Source organism: Pezoporus occidentalis, unplaced genomic scaffold (genome assembly GCF_034315485.1).
Source record: "Pezoporus occidentalis ecotype Australia unplaced genomic scaffold, CSIRO_AGI_Poc_V1 ctg6, whole genome shotgun sequence".
In the NCBI taxonomy this organism is placed as follows: domain Eukaryota; kingdom Metazoa; phylum Chordata; class Aves; order Psittaciformes; family Psittacidae; genus Pezoporus; species Pezoporus occidentalis.
In genome coordinates, this window is record NW_026915943.1 from 6,117,335 (window position 1) to 6,134,073 (window position 16,739).

General features: G+C 48.0%; 1 protein-coding gene across 1 annotated transcript in view; it reads left to right on the plus strand.

The window, feature by feature from the left end:
• Positions 1-16,739, plus strand: part of RAB30 (RAB30, member RAS oncogene family) — a 42,521-nt gene that overhangs the window by 23,605 nt on the left and 2,177 nt on the right. The window contains exons 2-4 of the mRNA XM_062639223.1: positions 9,781-9,881; positions 11,272-11,355; positions 15,955-16,138. Coding sequence (XP_062495207.1) covers positions 9,789-9,881; positions 11,272-11,355; positions 15,955-16,138 — 361 coding nt within the window. The 5' untranslated portion in view covers positions 9,781-9,788. The remainder of the gene's footprint in view (positions 1-9,780; positions 9,882-11,271; positions 11,356-15,954; positions 16,139-16,739) is intronic.

Consider the following 16,739-nt stretch of genomic DNA (forward strand, 5'->3'; position numbering starts at 1 on the left):
TCATAGAATGGTTTGGGTTGGAAGGGATCTTAAAGCTCATCCAGTTCCAACCCCCTGTCACGGGCAGGGACACCTTCCAATAGACCAGGTTGTTCAAAGCCTTGCCCAACCTGGCCTTGAACATGGCATAGCACAGGAGCATCATACATGGTGCTGTATGGACCCTGCAGTTGAAGCTGCAGGGTACCAAACGCAGCCCTGTGGACACTGAGACATGTGAAAGCAAGATTAGATGAGAGGTTGAATTGTTACTTCTACTAGGTTTGATGGAGAAGTGATGTAAATCCCAGTAAACCACAAGCTTCCTTAAGCAGAAACCAAGAGGTGGAAAAAAGTGCTTATTATGTTTTTAATTAAAAGGCATTCTTACACAACAAAACCTTATTAGCAAAATGTTTTCTTTTGTTCAAACCACAGTCTCTGGCACAATCAAACCAAGATGGTCAGTGGCAGCAGGACATGTCATTCGAGCTAGAGCTCAAGAAAATTCTCTTGCTTTTATAACCCCAGCTGTCTAATGTATGTATTTGTATTTCACAATGCATTTATGGGACTTATGTCACTGGTTAATGGCACGCTTTGGTTTGACTTCTGTGTTTGAAGCCTCATGCGAGTCATGATGTTCTTGTAAATATTTTATTGGAACACTTTAGCTATAACAGCTTGTCTTGTACCTCTTCAGGAACAGTGGTGGCACTGCCTTATTGTGCAAGTGTGTTATCAGAGCCCTGTCACCAAGTGTCAAAGCTGCTCCACGTATGACCATGGTGTCACCTAAACTCGTGCCAGCTCAGTGTCAGGAGACTTCTTTGCCTTCTACCTGCTTGACAAGCAGAAACCTTTCTTTCAGACCAAGGGTGAATTGCTTTGTTGCCTCCATGCAGGCTGTGCAACCCCAAAACCTTGCCCATCTTTTAAGAGCAATTTAGGTTCATTCTGATCCTGCACCCTGTTTCTGAAGTCAGAGGAATTCCCACCTAAGGCCCTGATGAGTTTCTCCATTTCAGTGGATCAGCCCTTTGTGCAGGAGCTTTATTTCCCGTTGTAGAGAGCTGGATTTAGGAAGCTTTCCTGGCTTTTTCTGTGCAAGACACAGTCCAGTTAATGCTTGGCTGTAGTTTTAGCTTTTTTCTTTCCCTTCAGGAAGAGCCTGTTGTTTTTGAGTGCATAAAGCAACATTTTTGGCTGGATTTCTGGCAGTGCAGTTTTCCATGCTTGGAAGTCAGCCTGTGTCTGCTGTGCTGGCTGAGTCTTTAACCACTTCCATGCAAAAATGTGTTGCTGCAGAGCGTACAGCTCAGTGGTGGCATGACTTGCTATAACGTGACCAAACCAAGTGCTGTTCTGAGCCTGCAGCCCTGGGTCTCTGTGTCCAGGCATGTTTTAAGAAATACTTATAAAAACATGTGTTAAGGTTGCACTGACTCTTTTTTTGTAGTCAGAACCCAGATTCTGGTAGGAAACGGGAGTTTGGGGCAGTCCTTATGCTTGGAAGATGGTGTGTATCCTGGGTATGCTGCTGCTGGTATTCGGCTTGGTCAGACGCGGTTGTTGCATTGTGGATGTGCATCATCAGCATTATTTGTTTTCAATCCTAAAGAAATTAATTTTCTCTTTGTTATTTTGCAAGTACTCTGTGTGTGTATCTCATTTTTCCTAACTAATGCAGGGATCTGATTAGTACATCTGCATGAGAAGCATCATCATTGATTAATGGCTCAATTCAGATCTGTTTGATGGAATATAACTGCATAATATCATATGCTTGCTGAATACGATATTTTGCACTCCCATGGCCATTCCCAACACCAAAGTGCATTACTAATGTCACTGAGTTTCCCCTCCCACCAGGAGGTGGTAAAGTTAAATGGGGACACTGAACAGACTTGCTGGGTCTCTCCTCTGAAGAGCCTTTGGTAGCACTGAGATCCTCAGGGATGTGTCCAACACAAACACCACCCAACAAAAGATGGTTAACAGTGTGTGTTAATGCTGTTCTTGACACCAGCACTAGCAAAGCCCCCCAGAAGACTTGACCCAGAGGTGGATAGCATGGACACAAAGCTTTTTTTCCATCAGGGGATGCCAGGAACATGTGAAAATCTAGATTGCTCCTGGATGTGAGACTTGTAACCTCCACCATTAAGCAGGTGAAGAGGGCAGTCTGCAGTCAGTTATCTCTGGAACTGAGGAGAGCTGGTGTCCAGCTATGGGATGGAGCAAGGCTGGGCCTTCTCATGTTGAGCATGGGCATCACAGATGAACATCCTGCTCTTCTGAGCTCAGTCTGCCCAGTAAAGCAGAGCTCCTGCTCCAGGCTCTTCCTTGGGATGATGTTGGTGCTGGATTTACCTGCTTGTTTTATGTTGAAGCAGCTGTAATCACTGGTCAGTGGGTTCCTCTGTAGCATTGCACAAGCTCCTGAAGGCCAACTAACATGAGCTATGTCCTGATCAAAGCTGTCCAATAAGCTGCAAATCATCCCTGGTGCAAAGGGGGTAAGGGGAAGAGCTGTGTGTTCTGCATGGTCATTGATGCAAAACCCCTTGGCTTTAGTTTTCCTGTTGCTTATAGAAACATATCTGTGATAAAACATACCTGTGTTGCATGAGAACTCGTACCTATTCAGCTCCCTTGGTTTCTGTAGGAGAAATACCCTAAGCAAAGGGTTGAGGAGCTCCAAATAGGGTAGGGCTGAGGTTTTCACAACATACTGCTCTTTCCCAGCTGGAATGATTGGATGCAATTTGCTCTCTTTAAATGCGTCTAGACTTTTGAATGACTGGCAGCAGGTCAGCCAATGTTGATGGGGATACTGTGCATGGGGAAGCTCCCCCACCTCCTTGCACTGTGTGTGTGGTTGCTTGACGCCTTCTGCAAGCACTGGATGGACTTGGGGAGCTTGAATTTGTCAGTGGTAGTGTGAGCACACTGCAAGCCCGATGCACCATGGAGGTGCGAGCACTAATAGTCTGTAGGCAATGTGTGTGTGGGACAAAAGCTGCTGTGTTTCTGCTTGGGAAGTCACACAGGGAGACATGGTGTTCCTGCATTTGGGACCTCCTCCCTTCCTCTGGGGTACCATCCCTGGTGAAGAGGAGCATTTAGGACTGCCAGTGCACAGGGAACTGGATGTTGCTCAGCTGGAATGGCAAGTGTGGTGGGAGGAGATGGGAAATGCCAGGCTCTGCTCTGAGTGCCTGCAATAAATCCTTCTCCCTTGAATTTGGGAGCGGCATCCCTGGAGTTTTAATGTTGCACCAAGCTGACAGCATGGATCCCACGGGCTTGTGGCTTTGCCAGCAGCACCAGAGGCGTGGGTGATCCAGGCTGTCATGGGGATGGAGCGTCTTTATTTTCCCAGTGTGAATGGATGTGAAATTAAACCTTGTAGAGATGAGTGAGGAAGGTGGGCAAAGGAGCAGAAGGAAATCCAGGCTGCCTGTATGCAGAGGAGTGTGAGCTGCTTGGGTTGGCAGGTGCTTTGGAAATGGAAACACTTCATCCTGAATTACATAATGCAGCAGCATGTCCAGACCTGAATTCCCGGCAGTTTTCTGGCCCTGAAGGAATAACCTTCTGCTTTAAATATCAGCCATAGCTTTGAATTTCCTTGCTCATACGGCGTGTGATCAATAGAATATCTGTACAAAACTGCTGCTGTTTGAACCTGAGATGTTTAGGTGAGTTTATTTCTGTTATTGCCATTGGATGATGAACATAAAACTCTTGTTCATTAAGAACTGCATAAGCACATCAAAGCTCACCCTGACCTACTGGTTTGGTCCAGCACGTGGAAGAGGCTGCAGGTCCTTCTCTGTGTCTAATTGAAGCAGCAAGTTGTAAATGAGGTGGAATAGAGCTGAGGTGCAAATTATTAAGCAAGGAGCTCTGATGTAATTTCAATGCTTATCCCTAATTGAGGAGAGGCCTTTGCAGCTGTAGATAGGTTGGGGTTTGCTTTACACAGGTTTTTGCTGGGTGAAAAAAACTGGCTGGGTGGCAGAGCCCCAAGTGTGGTGGTGAATAGACTTAGATCCAGTCATAAGTGGTGTCCTCCAGGGCTCGGTATTGTGGCCAGTCATACCTGTTTAATGCCTTTATCAATGACCTGGATGAGGGAATCGAGGGCACCCTCAGTAAGTTTTCGGATGACACCAAGCGGGGTGGGAGTGCTGATCTGCTGGAGGGTAAGAAGCTCTGCAGAGAGATCTGGACAGGCTGGATCGATGGGCTGTGGCCAGTGGTGTGAGGTTCAACAAGGCAAAGTGCTGGGTCCTGCATCTGGGCCGCAACCCCATAGAACACTACAGGCTTAGGGAAGAGCGGCTGGAAACTGCTCATGGAAAAGGACCTGGGGCTGTTGGTCAACAGCAGCTCAACAGGAGCAGCTTGTGCTCAGGCAGCCAAGAAGCCAACAACATCCTGGTCTGTGGCAGCAGGGCCAGGGCAGTGATTGTCCCCCTGTGCTGGGCACTGGTGAGGCTGCACCTCGAATCCTGTGTTCAGTTCTGGGGCCCTCACTACAAAAGAGACATTGAGGTGCTGGAGTGGGACCAGAGAAGGGCAATGGAGCTGGTGCAGGGCTTGGAGCACAAGAGTGATGGGGAACAGCTGAGGAACCTGGGGGGTTCAGTCTGGAGAAGGTGCCAAAACATTATTTTAGAGATGAAAGGTTTTTGAGCTCAGATGGATGCTGCCCATAGTGTTTCTTGAGCACACATTGTCTTGTCATCTTCAGGGAGGATTAAAGGCAGGCAGACATTGGCAGACCTTGTGGTTGACTGGCAAAGGCTTGTGCTTTTGAAGTATCCCACTCCACTTTTGGCTCCTGTTGTGGTTTAAAACCAGTCAGGCAGCTTGCTCACGCGCTCCCCCACCTTCTTGCCCTTCCGTTACTCCCGGAGGGACGGAGAGGAGAATCGAAAAGAATGCAACTCCCACGGGTTGAGGTAAGAACAGTTTAGTAACTAAGGTATAACACAAATCACTGCTGCTACCACCAATAACAATAATGATAAAGGAAATAACAAGGGAAGAGAATACAACATCTCAGCACCAGCCAACCAGTAACTCGCTCCCCCCAGCCTGACCAAGCACCAACCTCCTCCAGCCCTGCAGTCTCCCAGCCCTTCCAGCTAACTCCCAGTTACATCCTGGGCATGACGTGCTGTGGTGTGGAATACCTCCTTGGTCAGTTTGGGTCAGGTGTTCTGTCTGCTTCCTCCTGGCTTCCCCTCCTCCCTGGCAGAGCATGAGGCTCACGAAGTCCTTGGCCAAACCAAAACATCAGTGTTATCAGCTCTGCTCCCAGGCTGAAAGTCAAAACACTGCACTGCACCAGCTACCAAGAAGAAGAAAAATGACTTCTACTGCTGAACCCAGGACAGCTCCGTGAGCCAAAACAACTGGGGCAAAATCATCATCATCGAGCCTGCCGTGATCATGCCTAGAGGTGGAAAGTGTTCCTTGGGCAAGGAGTCAAGGGAGCTAAAAACCTCACTCACACTTAATGGTTGTTTTGTGCAAGGAGTGGTGCTGGTGCAAAAGCTGATGCTAGGCAGGCAGAATAAGTGGTTTCACCCATTTGAAGGAGAACTTGATCAGTTCAAACTAATTCATATCTCCAGGTAGTATTTGAACCTTTGCATTGTGTTCCTACCACTTAGTTCGCAACCAAAGAGCCTGAGCATGGCATGGTCAGGGCAGGTCAGATGTGAAGAGGAACCCTCTGTGCCCATGCAAACTAATGGGTGAAAAAACACTGCAAAAGGGTAAAATAATTGGTAAAGATGATAATAAACACTGTTAAAGTGGATCAGGGATAACTGAGAGGTGAATGGAGCAAATGCGAGGAGAGGAAATCATGTAATGGAATAAACTACAACATACCTGGATATTGTATTACCTGAAATATATATTCCAACCCTCCCTGCACATGTCAGGTGATTGGATATAGATGACCTTTACGGTCCCTTCCAACCCATTCTGTGATTCTATGATATATATTTACTGTGGAGAGCTCCTTGCCTTGTGGCTTGTAGTGAACAGGGGAAGCAGATGGAGTGTGTCTTACTCCTTCATCAGTTCTTCCAGGAGAAGAGCCCATCGCAGGATGAAACAGAGGACCAAGTCCTGCTGGCTGTGCTATGGGATGGTTTCCAGCAATAAGGACACTGGGAGAAGTGGGAAGGACTGATCTGTGTCTGCCTTTGCATCAGTGCTGGCTGCACGGGCAGGCAGCCTATGGCTTCTGTGCATCCTTTATCCAGACAAGCTGGAGCTTGTTTGTACAAGCTTGCCTGGGGCGGGGGGGAGAAGAGGTGAAAGCCCCTGGCCCCTGTGCTTTTGTTCTGGGGGGATCTCACCAGTCTTTGGGTTGAATTGGAATTAATAATTGAAAAATACTGAGAGCATTCACTGTACTGTCTTGCCCAAGCAAAGAAAACCAGCTAAGCCTAAAACATATCCTAGCATCCTTCAATTGCATCCCTGCTGATGGGATGCACCTCTCTGAGTGGTTACCCCACTTTGATTTGCCTCTCCTGGCTCCTTGTTCCTGCCCACAGTGGCCATACATGGGGCTGCATGATGTAGTGGAGCAGAGCAGTGGCACAAAGGACATAAACCCCTGCAGAACTGATCCCCTTGAGGCTGCTGGGGACAATTCAGGGAGGGTCATGAGCCATGGAAACTGGTTGGGATGTGAGCTGTATAAACTGGGAGAAACAGCTGTGAAAGCCGGGTTTCTGCCCTGCTCCTGGCCTCATGCTCTGCTCCTGCTTCATCTCATCACAGGGCATGTCTCTGTGCTGGAGCCAGCCCTGTGTCAACCAAACGTGGTGAGGGGTGGCTGAGGCACGGACAGGCATCCCATCCCATTCCTTGCTGCAGGGCCTTGTCTCTGCCAAAGGGTGGGATAGGCAGCTGCAGCATTAACACTTTAAACCACTGCAGGGATGCATGGCAGAGCCCTGTGCCTGCCAACACAATAGAACAGAAAGGGGAAAAAAAACCAAACCAAAACACAAACAACCCAAAAGAAAGAAAAACAAATCAAAACCTGATGCTGTGTGTTATTTCTTTCCTTCTGAAGCATGGAATTCCAAGTGGGATGTATTGCTGACATGCGCATTCCCTGGCCACGGTGAGCCGGGCAGAGGTCGAGACACATCTTCCCTGGGGAGAGGGAGGGTTATGTGAGCCTGAGTCAGCAGCAAAGGTCACTTGGCTGGAAGGCATCTGCTTGTAGATGTTGTAATGGTGACTGATGCAATGGTTGTGATTCCAGTGCTGACAGCGTGGTAGGTGAGAGTGTGCGTGCACAGCAAAGGGAGAAACGCCAGCTTAGGTGAACAGGGGTGATAGGGCAGCGATGCTCAACCTCATCTGCTCCTTCCACTTCCCACTTCTCTTTTCCTTGCTGCTTCCTTTGCTTTCTCCCCTCCTGTGCCCGCACTTCTGGTGTCTCTTTGATTCTGGCATTTAATCTCATCATTATGTTGTTTGTTTTATGGTCTTGGCTCATCTTCTGGTTCCCGTTTGGGGTCATTATCACATATGATTAGTCTTGGAGTCTAATGAAGGGGATCAGATATAACCCTAGGGTATATCTGAGCCATTTAACATTTCTGAGCTCAGAGATCTGCTGAGGAAGTTTATTTTTAAGCTTCCCAAGAAGATAAATTTGAACGTTGGCTGTTTGGGGTACAAGTAATAGATCTGAAATCCCTCCAAGGGGGGAGCAATGCGCTCTGGGATTTGAAGCATCCCAGGGATAATTATCCAGTGCTGAGTAAGTCTCGTTAGTCTTGAAATAGCTTTCAGTGGATGATCACGTTTTTTTCCGCACATTGGTTAGTGTGAAAGCTTGAAACCTTATATTAACATTTAACCTTCTCTGTGAAAGCGCTGTCACCATGGTCTTAATAATGTTGTTGTTATCTCATCCCACTCTGGGAAAGCCAGTCATGGAGATAGGAAATGATGACACAAAATAACAACCCCAGAAAAGAAAAAAGGGCATTTTTGGAGGCTGCTCTTTAAGGTCCTACTCTTCATATTAAGAGATAGGAGGGAAGTGAGGTCAGAGCATCCTCAGGACAGCGTCAGCTCCTGCTGTTTGGTGGTACTTTGCAGGGGACCGTAGCCCCAGCTCAGCAAACAAGCTGCAGGGCAAGTGCTGTGCTGTGTCACTAGCATGTCCCTGTAGTGATTCAGCAGTGTCCTTGCAAACCATCTGCTGATGTGATGCACGTTATTAGTCACTCACTGATTTGGTGTGGTTACCCTTTTGTCTTAGGCTTCTGGAAAGGCCAAGGATCACGTAGACATGAAGCAGCTGACTCAGTCTTCCACCTCTGCTGCCACCAGGTCTACCAGGCTGACGCAGACAGCTCTCGTTTGACTAAAAGCCTATCACAGCTATGTGATGGGACCTGTGTCTGTAGCTGGGACCTTCTAGTGTGTGGCAGTGAGCCCTCCCAAGGAAGGACCTTTGGAGACAGTAGGAGAGGGCTCTGGCTTCTCATCCAGTGCCTAATCTATAGGTACTGATGGATTAGATAGTGATGCTTAGGTACCACCTTACTTGGTATCCACCGACAGCTTGTAAACCTGTCTTTTTACTGATGTCTTTTATGCCATTATCCCAGTCCGGTTCTGAAGACAGGTCTTTGATGTCACATATAATACCGGGATCTTCCTGAACACTGCCCTTCTGCACCCTTGTCTATGGGTTTTTCTGTCTGCTTGAAACCTCCAACTGAATTTGTTGTGGCTGTTGATGCTTTTCTCAAAGGTTACAGGCCCCTTCTCTGTTTGCAGTGTCAGCAGCATCCCTGGGTGCACTGGAGATGGAGGTTTGGGTACTCATCCTTCCCGCCTTGCTCAGCTGCAGCAAGCTACATGTATCTGTTCAGTCCTCCCCGTACTGCAAGTGGTCTAAGGAAGCCCTGGAGGTCTTACCCTGTGTAGGCAACACTGCCCACCTCCTGTGGCATTGCCGAAACATCAGCCTCTGCATCCTGCCACCTCTCCTGTTGGGCTTGAGAGGGGGATGTGTGTGCGAAGTAACCCTCAGGCTTCTTTGTGTCCACTTCCTGTTTGAGCTTTAAGCCAAGCAAGCTATATTCACAAAACTAAAGAGAGCTGTCATAGGAGTAGCAATACTCCTTATAGCCACTATTATTTCTTCTTTAAAACCTCTCTTAATGTACTTCAGCCAACTGTTTCCCCACTCTGCTCTATGATTTTAGCAAGTGAGCTCTTTCTGTCTGTAAGACAAATGTTGCTGCTTTTATTTTAGAGCTATTTTAATTTCCCCATCTGTTCTGCCCTTGTGTGCCCCAGCCCTGCTCTGTGGGTATCCAGTGCCTTCATGGGGAGTTTCTGGGTATTGCCCTGACAGCAACAGATTACATGATCCTCTCAGACAACATGGCAAAGTGCATGCTGTCCTTTGGAGCTGAGAAACAAAACAGACATTTGGGGAGATGTAGGAAATGGTGACTCAGGCTTGGAGGGCTCAGAATCAGCATCTCCAATTCAGGTGAGACAGCGCAAAAGCCAAACCGTGGCCAAGGTTTAGTAGCAGCTGATGTTGGACTACGTGGATGCCCTGACTTGGAGCAGGAAGGGCTCTTCTCCTTATCTGAGGAGCCACACACACGGCAGGAGACCTTTGCTCTGAATATTTGGAGGGATAAAGTCCAGCAGGTATAAAAAGGCATTTCCCTGCTGCCTCGGTTCACATTGCGTTGTGCTCTGTCCCTCTTGCAGCTGCGTAAATGAGTATGGAAGATTATGATTTCCTCTTCAAAATTGTTTTAATTGGCAACGCCGGTGTGGGGAAGACCTGCTTAGTCCGTCGCTTCACTCAGGTAAGGCTGGGACATGGATGTTGGGATGGGGACAAGAGCCTGGAGCTTTGAATGTGCACTGAGGGCTCTGCAGGCGTCGTGGCTCCAGCACATTGTTATCTGCACTCCTGGTGCATGCATCACCTATAGCAACATGGGCCAAGCAGCACATGGGCATCTACTGCTGTACTTGGTACTGCTGGAGAAAGCTCATCCCCTTCTGAAGAGGGAAAAAAAACCCTGAAAGCTGCCGGGATAACTCCTCCTGATTTGGAGGTGCTCTGGACCCGCACATCTTGTGTGCTCCTGTGTGGTTTCTCCCCATCCCTTGCTTCAAAAAGCTCTCCCTCTTATTTGCCATTAGTAGATAATGAAATAAGCTGGGTCCTGGGCTCTCAGTCCAGTGTCTTCTGTTAAACACCAGACCTTTTTTTGGTGGCAGAATGAGAGAGAAAGGACCATGCTTCTGTGATCTGGGGCAACGGAAGATTTTGCATGATGCACTGTCAAAAATAAGTTGTGGGGGTCTTGTTGCACTCTGCACTAGGAATTGTCAGCATTTTTCCCCCCTCACTGTTAATTCCAGTGTTTAACATCAACATGGCTTTAAAACCCTCCACCAGCATGTGACAGTGGCAATAAAGCCGGTCAACTCCAAAGGGTTAACCACAAAAATCTGAGGCTGCTTCTGCTGCTTGTGCTTTGGCAGTGCAGATGCTGTAGGGGATGGACGTGCCCCAGAATCAACATGACTTTGTAGATGTGGATACCAGAAATCAAAAAGCCCTGGCTGGGGTTTTCCAGGGGAGATTTTGCTGTCGCTCCTTTCTTATGGTGCTGCAATCAAATTCCACCAGCATCACGCCAACCTTTGCCATTGCTGTGGCACTGGTAGTGGTTGGCTCCATGCTTTGCTCCCAAAACACTGTGCAGGAATGTGACCCTAGCAGTGGGAGCTGCCAGAAATGCCTTTCCATGCTGTGGTGTGTGGTGGAGGAGAGAGGGAAGGCGTGAGGCTGCTGGAACAAAGGTATCTCATTCCACATGTGTTCTCACACCTCTTTCAAGGCATTGAGGAGTAGTTTGGAGGGACCTCATCTACTCTTCCCCTGCCTTTTCCAAGTGCACTGAAGAAAGGCTTTTCCCTTCTCCTTTTTTCTGTATGAATCTTCCTTTTCTCCTGTTTTCCTAACTCTGAAGTCAACAACTTCCTACATGATGAGGGACATGTAGGCAGGGAAAACACTGTGGGGTTGAATTGTGGTAATTTGTGCTGGGGAAATGTGATTCATCTAAATGTGATGGCAATAAGTGTCTGGGGAAGGGGACAAGGGAGGAATAGTTTTGAGGGTGGACAAGGGTGAGGATTGGCACTTAGAGTTTGCTCAATGAAACTCTTGTTTCCTTTCAGGGGCTTTTCCCACCGGGTCAAGGAGCCACCATTGGGGTTGACTTCATGATCAAAACTGTGGAGATAAACGGTGAAAAAGTAAAGGTAGGAGCCTGATGGGTTTAAGTGTAAATTTGTGTGGCAGCACCATAGCTGAGGGTTCTTGCCACAGTCCTCTTGCAACTGGAAGGCAGCACGTGGGGAAGCACAGGGCTGTCTGACATGGCAAAGGCAATGCTGAGTCTAGCAATCTTTGTGCCCCTCTCCACAATTACCATTGGGGTTGTAACAGTGCACGTACTCTAAGGGAGAAAAGAGAGGGGAGGTCTTGCAAAACTCTGTCCTTGCTTAGGGGATGCTAAGGTTGTGCCTGCCTGGAGTTGAGGAAGTGCAAGAAGCACTTCAGTGCAACCTCTGCTCACGGCATTTCTGGTAAGCAGAGATCCATTGCATTCCCATTGGGATGTGCTTGATGATGGTCTTCTGGAAGCTCCCAAGGTGGCTGCTGGTAAGAGCAGGCTTGTGGGCTTGTGCAGTTCTCCACAACAAAGGCTTGTCTTCCGCTTCCTAGTTATGGATTTGGGAGAGGCAGAGATGATCACAATACCTGTGCTTTAGTCAACAAACTGAGTTGAGAAGAGCAATGACCTCCATAGGATTAACTCATTCACCCTCCAAAATAGGGTGGTTGCAACCAAACTGCTTGTCCTATGCTAAATCCCAAACTGAGCCTGAGCATCACTTGGCAGAGAGCTACATTGTTTGAGCCAAAATGCACCAGGGACCAGTCTTATGTTTTAATGGGATCCATGGTTGGGTTCCAGCACCCAGAGATTTGGCTGGTGCCACTTTGTTCATTAGTAGAGATTGTGGGTGTCTGTGAGGTGGGAGAGGAATAAGATTACCTGAGCCTCTAATGTCAGCGTGTCCAGGCTCCCTGAGCTGTTCCTGGGGTTGCTATGCTTGCATTAAATCCAGGGGCATCAAGGTGAAACACAGCAGTTTCCCCCTTGCTGCCTTCATCAAACCTAGCAGTGAGCAAATGGGAGAGTGGCAGCAGTGTGATATGATGCAGGCAGCATCATATGTGATACGCATCCAGGCAGTAGCTGGATATGATGAGACCCATTTTTAAGCTAGTGTAAGTGATGGGATGGGAACAATGGACTTGTGCAGATTTTCAGCCCTGGGTGGTTTTTAACCTGTATGTCAGCACACAGGGTTTTTAGAAGAAAATCAGGTGGCGTATTCCTCAGTTTAGGACAGATTTAAAAAGCCATGATCATATCAGCAGGATGCCACCCTCCTGTGTGAGGAGCTGTGCAAACCTATGGCAAATGCTGGTCCTTAAGCAGAAGCCCTTCCAGCCTAAGCAAGTGAAGGAGAAGAGGTGTAAATACCTTCCCCTGATAAGGACTGAGTTACCATTCAGCACGTTGCTGTGCAAGTGGGACAGCAGCAGGCAGGAAAGCAGTGAGGATCATGTGTAGCCCCTGTGGTGTCAGAGCTTAGCTCAGTGGTTGTGATGCTCATTAGCAGGCACCTGGCATAGCAGGGTTGACCAAGACACTGCTGCTGCTTGTCCAGGCTCCTCGGACAGCAGAGATGGGTCTTTCAGCCAAAGACAGGTCCAGTGGGGCAGCTTAGAGGATCTAAGTAGTAAATGGCTTAAGTACTGCACTGAAGGTGGAATTAGTGGTTTTCCTTATATACCTGGCTTAAACCAGCTGTGTCTAGATTGTCCTGGTTAATGGAGGGAGAAAAACTATCCTGAGGAAGATGAATCCCATCCACGTCAGATACCTCTCCTTTCCAAGCAACTGGTTCCCTGTTAAGTACAGACGGAGCCTAAAGAGCATTGTTTATATCTGAGGTCTGGTTTTGGACCAGTGACCTCACCCTAAGGATTTGTCTGTGTTTGACTTGTTACTCCCATGACATAATCCTGTTTTAAGACTGTCTTGGACTGAGGATGCAAACTCCTGAAGAGATCATATGGAACAGTTGTGCCAATAAGGGCTGTCTAAGGGCTAAGGATGGTGTAGGGAAGGTCTACAAGCTAAATAAAAACTCATCAGTGTGGTAAGCCCCTGCTGCCCTGCACATGTTTGAATGCACAAGCATCCACCCAAGCAACTGGTCTAGTTTAGGATGTCCCTGCTCTTTGCAGGGGGTTGGACTAGATGACCTTGGAAGGTCCCTTCCAACCCAAATGATTCTATGATTCTACGTACTCTCTTGATCACCTTGGGGCTGGCTTGTGTTTGACAGAGCCTTAGCAAGCAGTAGCTGGTATACCAGCTGTATTTGACATAGCAAATAAAGAGTCCCTTGCCTGACCCCACCAATGGAATAAATTGGAGTTGCCAGAGCTCAGCCACAGTGACCAAGCTTGGGAGGAAGCTTACTCCAATACAGTTGGGCATTTGAATGAGCCTTCTGGAGTGTGAAAAGCAAATGGATTTCTTTCAGGGAGTGATTTTTGTAGCTGAAACTTTTTGTGTAATCAGTGCCAGTGAGAATAAACATTTAATGAGCAGGAAAAGTGGGAATGAGTCAGAGCAATAAAAATGACATCCCAGTCAAACAAGGCGCTGCTCTCATTGTTAGCTCATTTAACAGTATCTGAGCTGTGACTCTGCTTCTGTGCTGGGCAGCATCTCCTGCACGTCCACTGGGATCCAGGGTGAGAGAGCAGGGCTGCTCACCGGCCAGGTGAAAATAAGCTAGATTTCCAGGGAAAAATGACTTTCTAGCTTTCAAAATTACATTTGAAAGTCAGTGGAGAGGGACTTGCTGGTGTGAACGCTGTGTGCAAACCGTATCAGATGTGAGCTGCTCCTGAAGCTCACTGACAGGTGAGCTGAGACAGCACAGTGCAGTTGAGGGGCTTTTGGTCTGCCTGCCCTTTTCTAATAAACACAAAAGCATGTACACCACCTGTAGTAAGGGGGCTACACAAAGTTGAGCCAGTTTTCGTGCTGGTCAAGGCTAGCATCCTCAGTGCTGTGGAGGGCTGTGCTATCCGGACCTGTGATCTTATTGTGCATGGTGGAGATGTACATGTGCGTGAAGCTAAATGTGTGCAAATGCTGAGGGAGGGGAAGCATCAGCTGGCCTCAAGAAAACAAAGATGTAGGTTTCCTGCGGGCTGAGTCAGGCACTGTCCTTTGGATCCCCTGGAAAAACAGGCAGGTAAAATTGTTGCTGTGAAATACTTTATTCATGGAACCATAAATCACAGAATGGTTTGGGTTGGAAAAGACCTTGAGATCATCCAGTTCCAACCCCCTGCCATTTGGGAGAAATAATCAGTGGGGTGAGGTGGGAGATGTGTATTTTGTGTGCAGGAAGAGTTTGTCACTGGCTATAAGGTTGGTGGCTCTTCCCTATCTTATTGCACCCCGTTCATTGACTGCAGCTAGTGAGAAACTGTCTCCCAAGTGCAATCCCTGTTGATGTCTATGTCTGTTACATTGAAGAACATATTCACATCAAGTTTTTGTCAGCTTGGAGATCATCTCAACGCGTGTGGAACACACATAAGCTGGAGTTAACCAGCAGATCAATCAGTAAATGTTTTTCCTGGGAAACAGTCGAGCAACAACAAAATGAGCTGTGTTTTTCCATCTGCTGGAGTTCGAAGGCTGATTTGTTTTAATGGGGACTCGTTCAGTATCTGAATTCCATGTGCAAGTAATTTCACGTATGGTTTTGTGTGTCACTTAACTACAGGCACCGGGTTCAGCTGTTTAAGTACAACTATGCCAAGGGATTAAGCACAAAGGGCCCAGGAGCTGTGAACCAGAACAAATCACTTTCTCTCAAAAAAAAAGTACTTTTTCAGACCCACATCTGAAGCTCTTATTTCAAACTAACACTTTTATGATGAGTACCTGGGGTAGTTTGACTTTGGAACTGGGCAAGAATATGGTTTTTCTCTGTAATGCTAAATATATGGAACAAATCTCAAATACTTCACCTATTTCTTCCCAAAGTATGCAGGATTCTGGCTGGAAATCACCCTTTCACATCGTTAAAGGCAGGCAGTGAGCAGCTAAGTGGGATGGATGAAGCTGTAAAGAGGAAACGTGTTGGAGTCCTTGGATCAGCCTTCATCTGAGCTCCTTGTTTGATTCCATCAATGCATCATCTCAGCATAACTTTAGCTAGCTTTGGGAGCTAGAAGAGAAGCTTTATTGGTTCTTCTTGGGATGGATCATAGAATAGTTAGGGGGGACATCTCACACTAGACCATGTCACCCAAGGCTCTGTCCAACCTGGCCTTGAACACTGCCAGGGATGGAGTGTTTACCACGTCTTTGGATGCTGCTGTTAGTTGGAATTCAGGGGCAGGAGAAGTGACTCTTTCTCCATCGCCTCTGTTATAACTCCAGACCAGCAGCTCTGTCCACAGCAAAGGGAGACACTGGAAGCCACATGAAAACTCACAGACCTGTGCCTTCCAGGGGCTGTTGGCTGCAGTGCCAGCTGACTTTGTGCCTTGCATTTCAATCCACTAGTGCAGGAACACAAACAAAACACTGCGGGGAGAAAGGAAGCCAATAGGGAAAAAAGCAAAGTGCTTTCCCACCATTGGCTTTACCCTGAAGGGGTTTTAACAGGTCAAAGCAGTGCTGCTGTTGAATAGAAGAAGTTAACTTCTTTATTCCCTTTTCCCACCTTTCCTTGTTCTGCCCAAAGCTGCAGATCTGGGACACGGCGGGACAGGAGCGGTTCCGATCCATCACACAGAGTTACTATCGCAGCGCCAACGCCTTGATCCTCACCTACGACATCACCTGCGAAGAATCCTTCCGCTGCCTGCCCGAGTGGCTGCGGGAGATCGAGCAGTACGCCAGCAACAAGGTCATCACCGTGCTAGTGGGTAAGTGGTGATGGTCCTGCGTGGGCTGGTGTGGTGAGGGGGCTGAGATGTGTGTGTCGAGGGGTTGGTGGCAGATGGGCACGTGAGCAGGAGGAAAACGTGGCATCTGTGTGAACTCACGGTGCTGGATGCTGGAACTGGTGTGGAAGATCTCATTGCCAACCAGTTGTAACTGTAGGTGGGTACAGCCCTAAAGCCAGTGCGTGGACCGTGCCTTCTCCAGATCATAGAATCACAGCGTGGTTTGTGTTGGAAGGGACCTTAAAGACTGTCTAGTTTCAAGGGACGCCTTCCACTAGAGCAGGTTGCTCCAAGCCCTGTTCAACCTGGCCTTGAACACTGTCAGGGATGGGGCAGCCACAGCTTCTCTGGGCACCCTTTGCCAGCGCCTCAGTACCCTCGCCGGGAAGAACTTCTGCATAAGAACTCATCTCAGTCTCCCCTCTGTCAGTTTAAAGCCATTCCCCTTTGTCCTGTCACTACAGGCCCTTGTAAAAGTCACTCTCCCAAGATGCTGATGGTGGTGTCCAGGACATCACAGCCACTACTTGAAGTGTGGCCCTGTCTTAGGTTGAAGGCTTTTGCATGCAGAAGTGGATAC